This window comes from Panthera tigris, chromosome D3, assembly GCF_018350195.1.
Source record: "Panthera tigris isolate Pti1 chromosome D3, P.tigris_Pti1_mat1.1, whole genome shotgun sequence".
NCBI lineage: Eukaryota > Metazoa > Chordata > Mammalia > Carnivora > Felidae > Panthera > Panthera tigris.
In genome coordinates, this window is record NC_056671.1 from 27736413 (window position 1) to 27744915 (window position 8503).

At 44.1% G+C, this 8503-nt stretch overlaps 1 protein-coding gene across 1 annotated transcript in view; it reads left to right on the forward strand.

Moving 5' to 3' along the window:
• The window catches only part of PIWIL3 (piwi like RNA-mediated gene silencing 3), a 29815-nt gene extending 26489 nt beyond the window's left edge, over positions 1-3326 (forward strand). Inside the window, exons 17-21 of the mRNA XM_042961555.1 lie at positions 291-361; positions 768-918; positions 1466-1591; positions 2490-2637; positions 2801-3326. Coding sequence (XP_042817489.1) covers positions 291-361; positions 768-918; positions 1466-1591; positions 2490-2637; positions 2801-2917 — 613 coding nt within the window. The 3' untranslated portion in view covers positions 2918-3326. The remainder of the gene's footprint in view (positions 1-290; positions 362-767; positions 919-1465; positions 1592-2489; positions 2638-2800) is intronic.
• Positions 3327-8503: the final 5177 nt, after the last annotated feature.

Below are 8503 nucleotides of genomic sequence, written 5' to 3' on the forward strand. Positions count from 1 at the left end.
AGATAGCAGTAGTCAGCACTTTGAAAGTATGAATAATTTGTAGCAATGTTAATCAATGCTTCCATTCTATATCACTATTTGTGTCCATTCAGAATATTATTAAATGCCTAAGATACCAGACCCTGCTTTGATCTCTGCAGGGAAATAAAAGAATGGATCCTCAAATGGATCCTCAGCTACTGATAGTGACTTTTTTTTTTTTTTGGAAGTCCTAGATTAACTCAGCATCAAAATGATGAAATCTTAAGAATCCTATTTGCCAAACTAATGGCTTATGTTTCTCCAAACAGGTGGTTCTCTCAGTGTGTCTTCCAAGAAGCGGGGCAGGAGCTTGTGAGTGGGCTGAAAGCCTGCTTGGAAGGTCAGTGTCCCCTGGAGGTTGGAGTGCCTGACTTTATAGTTGTATATACTAGTTGGCCACTAGTGGAGAGATTATCCCCCAGGAGATTTTTGGCAATGCCTAAAGACACTCTTGGTTGTCACAACTGGGATGGAAGTGCCACTGGCATCTAGTTAGTGGGTAGAGACCAGGAATGATGCAGAAGACAGCAACACACCTACCGTCACCACCACAAAGAATTACCTGGCTCAGAATTTCAGTAGTGGTGCTGTTGAGAAACCCTGAGCTAGCCTGAAGGCCTAAAAGCTGTGAAAGTGTCCTGGAGGCTACAGTGTTGAAAAACTGAACCTAGGAGTTGTTACAAATAGCGGTGGCCAGTTTGTTCCCAGTTACTGTCTATTTATCTGTGTTTCTCGTTTCCTTTCAGCTGCCCTGAAGCTCTGGTATAAACATAATCTATTTCTGCCACAATCCATCATTGTGTATCGGGATGGAGTGGGGGACGGTCAGCTTCAAGCACTGATTGAACACGAAGTACCACAGATTCGGTCCTCCTTAAAATCTGTTTACGGCGACGAGTCTAAGTATATAAGTTGTAAAATGCAGATTTTTTGACATTCTACTCCACACCCAAGCCAAGAGTGCAGAGCAGAACTGGAACATTCCAGATTGTGTTCTTCCTTTGGAGCCCCCATGAACTTTCCTTTTTCCTAATCTCCCTGCCACCCTTCATGTAGCGGGGGCTTCTTAACCTCAGATATTCATTAAAATCCATGAACGTAGCTGGTCGATGGTTCGTGTTTATGCAACTCCTTTCTTCTGGAGTTGTGTCAGTCGAGGGCTGGAGAATTCCTCTCAACTGCCTCCTCTGGCCTCATCTGTTTGTGGGTGAATCCTGGTGCCCAGCATAGGTAGGAGGGGTCCTGACCTTGTGAAGAAGTTCCTCCCCCTATGATGTGGGTGGCTGTGAATAGGAACCTCTTTTACTGCTTGAGTCGGGCACACAGAACTAGGACCGTAAAATTGGGGTGTGTGGGGAGCAGTCTTTTTTTGTGTGGTGTTTCAACCTCTGAATGCTTCTGAGATTATGGGGCACACCTAGTGACACCAATCGTAACTCTTAAGGGTCCGACTAACTGTCGTTGTGGTGAAGAAACGAATAAATACCAGATTTTTTGCTGAGTATCAAGGAAGACTTCAAAATCCACTTCCAGGAACGGTTATTGATGTGGAGGTGACCAAGAGGCAATGGTAAGCCATCCCTTTATTTATTTAAATAAATGTTCCCTTTTATTCAAACAGAAACGTTATTTTTTTTCTTCTAAAAAAAGGTTTGCATGGTTTGGAGAAGAAAGAATTGACCTAAAGATGGTGAAAAAATTATATAAACAGATACACATGGGATTATAGAGGTTTCTGTCTTCAGTTGTCTTCTCCTAGAATTTAAATATGCTTACCATTCTGAGATTCTTCAGTTGTTGGGAAGGATGGCAGGACTCCTGGTCAAATGGAGACTCATCCATTCTGCCAAATGAAAGAACTATGCAGAACCCTGAATGGGAAACAAACAGGACCTTCATAGCATCAGACAGGGAGAAACATAGTAAGATTAAGGAAGGACAAACATCGATCAATCTAGGAGAGGGCAGGAAAAGAATGAAGAGAAAAGCAAGTGGAAAGAAAGTAAGATCAACACCAAGCAGAACATAGTACACATAAAAACCCGTGAGCTACAAGAAGTTGATGAACCTTGCCATTTCTATCACTGGGGACTTTGAATGGATTCTGGTGACTTTCTGGGAAGAGGAGAAGGTGTTCATCCCTGGAACTCTAAATTCAGTGTCCCTACGATCGTATCCAACATGCCAACTTCAAGTTTCTGCATCTGGGCATCAGCACAGATGCTTTTGTAGAAATCATGAGAGCATTATTACTTGTTTGCTTGTATTGATGGTTGCACTGCCCTTTGTAGACTTGCTTTCCCCAATCATTGCTCAACAGTCAGGCAGGCTTCTAAATGTAAAGGAAACTCTTGTCCATAGAATGGATTTCTGTCCATTCACGTCACGTCAGATACTAGGTTTGCTACGTTGTTTTTTCTTTCTGAAAATAAGCTGACATGCTGTATTCCTGTGTTGTGTGATTCCAGGTATGACTTTTTTATCGTGAGCCAGTCTGTGAAAGATGGTACTGTCACTCCCACTCACTATAATGTTATCCATGACACCGTTCACTTCACCCCAGATGGAATACAGTGTCTAACTTACAGACTATGCCACATGTATTATAATTTGTCAGTAAGTACTTTTTTTGATATGGATTTTCCTATAGATCTGTAAAACTGTTCGAAATTAAATCTATACTTTCTGAACCTTTGAATTGGTATCTCTGAAAAGTTACATTTAGGGAAAGTAGAGAGAAGCTTAATTTTTTTTGTTGTTGTTCTTCTTCCCACTAAAGGGTGTCATTCGAGTCCCTGCTCCTTGTCACTATGCCCATAAACTGGCTTACCTTGTGGGCCAGAGTATCCACCAAGAACCACACTATTCCCTGGCAAGCCGTCTCTTTTACCTGTGACCCACAGAAGAGAGCCTGACGACTTGTTGAAAGCCACCATTTGTGAACTTATTTTTCCTTTTTAAGCTGTCCTTCTGAGATACTTTCCTCGATGCAGTTTTAAATTATAATCATTATTGGTTAGACATGAGGGTTCAGAGTGGCGCATGCTTTGGGCAATACTACCACTGACTGAACATGACCCTTCTATTTTCCAGGCAGGAAAATGGGCTGTGAGGGTTTTGTCTTGCAATCCACCTTTGAAATGTGTTACAGTGACTTTATGATTGACCATGCCTGAACACTTGGTGTTCTGAGCAAGTTACTGTACTCAGTGTAGTGGCTGGATGTTAGTCACGTGCACAGGTAGATTGTACTTGGAAAATAAAGCTTTTTGAAACACTTAGTTCTTAAAGAACAGCAAAGCTCTTTAAAAAAAATGCAAAATTAAATGGGGATTTATTTGTGTTAATTAAAATTTTGTATGAAAGAAATAACATGTATGTAGTATCGATTACTCTTTGGACTGGGGTGGAAATTTGAAATGTATCTCTGGTAGAGATGTAATGAGGAGAGCCTTTTGCTTTAAGAGTTGACAGCTTAGGAACATCAAAATGTTTTGTCACTTTTTCCACAAAGAAGCAAAATGAAGAGCTCTATTAGCACTTCTGACTAATTCATTCTCTTGTGCATGTTCTAAGTGGGACATTATTGTTAACTGGACTGTAATCAAAAGGGTCCTGAGTAATTTGTTAAAATGAAGCTATTGTGTCTTTCTCGAAAACAGATACTTTTTTTCTCTCTCTTCCCTTAAAACTATCTTTAAATAGATTCAGGAAATATGTGAAACTTTGTTGTTGTTTTTTTTAAATATTCCTACATAGAATCATATTTTGGGGAGCAGTAAGGAGTTGATTTGTTTCAGACATAACAAAAAAGGATATGTTTAAAAACAATAGAATTTCTTTGATCATAAGTTAATCAGTTTAGGTTTGCAATTTGAACCAGTTTTCTAAGAAATAAAATTAAAACAAAAGTCATTTTGAAATATATTGTAATCCAAGTAATAGCTTACCTAGCAGGATTGGCAATAATGATAAATAGAATATAGAGGATGGGTCTATAATTAAAGATAAATTAAGGTAACATGTTTTTTTCTGATGCTAGATTTTGACTTAGGATAATACATTTCTAGAGATCTATATAAAATGGAAAGAACAAATTCAAAGTAGTTATTAAAACTTTCTGAACATTTCCCATAAGTACAAGACAAATCATTTATTTATAACAGTATATACAAATTTCAAGATTTATAAATTTAAAATGATGTAATAAAGGTATTCATGTTACAATCATTGAAATTGGGTCTTGTTACTTTATTATATTTTTAATGTAACTTGTCAAATTGGTTTCCATACAACACCTAGTGCTCATCCCAACAAGTGCCCTCCTCAATGCCCATCACCCACTTTCCCCTCTCCCCCACCCCCCATCAACCCTCAGTTCTCAGTATTTAAGAGTCTCTTTTATGGTTTGCCTCTCACTCTTTGTAACATTTTTTCCCCTTCCCCTCCCCGATGGTCTTCTGTTCCAATGGAATACTACTTGGCAATGAGAAAGAATGAAATCTGGCCATTTGCAGCAACGTGGATGGAACTGGAGGGTATTAAGTGAAATAAGTCAGTCAGAGGAAGATAGATACCAAATGTTTTCACTCACATGTGGATCTAGAGAAACTTAACAGAGGGTCTTGTTACTTTAAAAATATAGTCTGGTCTTAAGTTTCTTAATCTACTGACTAAAAGAAGTTGTTGGTTTTCTAAGATACATGGAAATAGTTTTGTGATTAAGGTGCTATCTGACTTTATTAGCTTACTAGCACTTTATAAATTAGGTGAAGGAGGCTGGTAGTCAATATTTCTAGGAGAAAGCCTCACTGTTCCAAGAGCTTATAAATCCCACTTATATATCACTGTGCCTGAGTTTCCTATTACGTATTACAGAGTAGGTGTTGAACTAAAGGTCTTTTGGGAATGGGTTTGGCCTAAGTAGCAATGCAATATGTAAGAAAAATGAACTTCCTCTGGCAAAAGTTAATAAATATATATATCAAACCTCCCACTGAGCACAACTCAAAGAGCTGGACAAAATATCAGAATGTTAAACAGCATTGAGGAGATGGTGAGACACAGAAGAAAATAGCACCAATATCTAGCATAAGGAAATCTAGAGGGATGACCCTGGTATTTGTTATGATATTTATTTCATAAACTATAGATTCTTCAAGTGTCCTTCATCAAGTTGACAGTATTAATTCTTATTTATTGAGTCTTTAGCATGAATGGATGTTGAATTTTGCCAAATGCTTATTCCGTATCTATTGAAATGTTCATGATTTTCAGCCTGTTGATGTGGGAATTGCTGTGTCAGCTTTCTATTACTGTAACAAATTACCACAAAGTTAGCACCTTCAGACCTCATAAATGTGGTATCTTCATTTTGTAGGTTATAGGGCTGACCTGGGCCTCACACTGGGCTAAATTAAGCATGTCAGCAGTGTATTCCTTTCTGGAAGTGCTGGCAGAGAATGCGTCTCTTGTGTTTTCTGGCTTCCAGAGGCTGTTCCTTACCCCATGGCTCCTACCAACTTCAAAGCTGGCAATGGCTGATTAGCTCATTCCCCCATCCTAATGGTGACTCCTCTTCCCCACTTCTACTTCTTAAAAAATTTTTTTAATGTTCATTTATTTTTGAGAGAGAGAGAGAGAGAGAGAGCGCAAGTGGGGGAGGGGCAGAGAGTGAGGGAGACACAGAATCCAAAAGCAGCCTCCAGGCTCTGAGCGGTGAGCACAGAGCCCAATGTGGGGCTTGAACCCACAAACTGCGAGATCATGACCCGAGCTGAAGTCGGACGCTTAACTGACTGAGCCACCCAGGTGCCCCTCCCACTTCTACTTTTAACGACTCTTGTGATGACATTGGGATCACTTAGCCAATCCAGGATCCTCCCCCCTATTTTGTTAGCTGATTAGCAGCCTTAGTTCCATCTGCAGCTTTTTTCATTTCTTTTTTAAGAAAGGCAGATTGCCACATGCAGTGCCTCATTTGGATATGTCTGGAGTCTTGGAAGCTTGACCACCCAAGTTCTCCTATGAAGGGACCTGGAGAGCTTATTGAGAGGTTCTAACAGGAAAATTGCAGCTACTTGTAAGGCCTTGACCAAAGAACGGTTCTCCTTTATTAGGGAAGGTAGTCCTCTTGGACCGGGTGTGCAGCTTGAGGAGGAATGCATATGGAGTTGTGAGGGAGGAAGGGGACATCTGTCCAGCCAGCCAGACCAGCTGAGTCAACCCTGGTGATCAATGGGGTGGCAGATATGGCAGCCAGGTTGCTCTCACACCCCAGTTTACAACTTTAATTACCTTTCCCCATACAAGGCAACATCTGGGCAGATTCCAAAGATTAGAACATGAGTATCTTGGGGGGTGGGCATTATTCTGACACAGATAATATTGCCCAGGAGTGTCTGGGAGCAAGTACTATTTGAATGTAGAAACCCCTCCCTTCATAGGTACCCAGGGAGAGAATAAGAGACACTCAGTGCGGGGAGGGGGGGGCGGCACTGGAATCTCAGCGGGGGCAGAAGTCTTTTGAGTATCTGCACCGTGTCCTGTGTTCCTTTCGCCCTTGTCCTCCTCAGTCTGCATAGGTGGCAGCCGACCTGCCCTGGGTGGAAGATTTGTGGGGGACCTCTCAGCTCTGTTCCACCCCATCACTCACCTGGCTTTCTGTTCTACCTGTGCCTTCCCCTGCCAGGGTGTGTGGCCCAGGCAGGGCTGACTCAGCCACCCTCTGTATCCAAGAGCCCAGGACAGATGGCTACCATCACTTCCACTGGAAACAACAGTGTTGGCAACCGGGGAGCAGCCTGGTTGTAGAAACACCTGGGCCATGTTCCCAAACTCCTGACCCACAGAATTATAACAGATTTTAAGGGATCTCAGAGAGATTCTTAGGCTCCAGGTTAGGCCACCCAGCCTCTCTCTCTCTGCGGCTTGAGCCTGGAGATGAGGTTGAGTATTACTGCCCAGCACGAGGCAGTGGCTTGGGGCCTGCATTGTGCTCAGGGCTCACAAGGAAGTGAGATTAAAACCCATGGGCTGCCTGCACCTATTCACTGCCCAGAGCCTTCCTTGTCACTGTTGCTTAGTGGGTGCCTGCTGAGTTCCAGGGATGTGTCTGTGGGATGGGGGGTGGGGGGGGTGGTCACGCATGGCCATCCTTTCTCTTCTGGTCCCCTGGAACTGGGTGTGTTGCTGCACCTCCATTTCTAAAGTCCTGAGTGTGGTCTGCTGACTCAGCCGTCCTCACTGTCTGGGGCTCTTGGTCAGAAGATCACTCTGTCCTTAGTTCCTAGGACCAGCTTGCCTAGGGAAAAAGCTCTCCCCTCGAAACTCTTGCTCACTCCCAGTCTCTTGGTTCTATATGTACACCCCCAAACAGTAGCCCCAGTTGATCCCTGGGTCCGATCTTAGGCTGAGGGTAACCGGCTTGTTACAAGGAGGGCTCACATCTGCCAGAGTGGAACACCCATGAAATACACTGAGAGCTGTCTCTCTGTCCCTGAGGACACATCCCTGCATTGTCCCCTCCCCCCAATCAGGGATGACAGTGTGGGAGGAACCGCAGGGTGAGGTGAAGATCGTCCACCCCTCATGACTGCCATAGTGGGAAGCTGGTTGGTCTTGGCCAGTCCATCACTGTCCTTTGTCCTTCCAATGTCCTCAATCTGGAACAAGTGCTGTCTGAGCGCGGCTTCCCTCTGGCCCCCTTCTACAGGGCTCTGCACCACGGAGGCCATTTCACAGAGGTCAGGGCTTCACCACGGAAAAGAGGCTACAGCCTGAAGAGGAAGCTCGTGGGCAGTAAGGAGACCCCTGACTGTGAAGAGGGGGCAGCGGACAGAGCATGGGGTGCAGTTCTGTCTCTCCAGGGTCCCCTTTGTGTAGGTGCCTCTGGCGCTCAGGCAGCAGGGGGTGTAGTAGGCCTGCCCTGCTAGAGCCGCTGGGGCACAGTCCTGTCTCAGATCTCAGATGGGGCTCCCTCCAAGGGTAGGAGAAGGATCTGCAGGTCCCATTGAATAGGGCACGTGAGTTCCTCAGGAAGCAGAGCTCCAGGGGCATGTCCATCACAGCCTAAGAACCCACCTCCCCTCCTCCTCCCTCTCTGTCCAGGTGATCTGCTGTCCATGAGTCAGGGGAGGCCCGGCCATTTCCTTCTTATCTGAGGGCACAACAGCCTCACCATTCCCGTGTCTCTCTGCCTTTCTTGCAGGGCCCTGGGCACAGTCTGCACTGTCCCAGGAATCTCAGTGGTGGGGCATCCTGGCCAAAGAGGTCCCTATCTTGCACTGGGCAGGGCAGCATCTTTATACTGTGCTGTGCAGGCTGGTATCAGCCGCTCCCTGGTGCTGCCCCCGAAGCTGTGATGCCCAGAAGTTCTTGGTGCTCACCTCATTCTGGGATTATGGTTCGGCTTGCCCGCTTTGGTTAGTTGTGGAGTGAACCATCTTGCATTCGATGGAAAACTTTGAGTCTGTTTAGAATG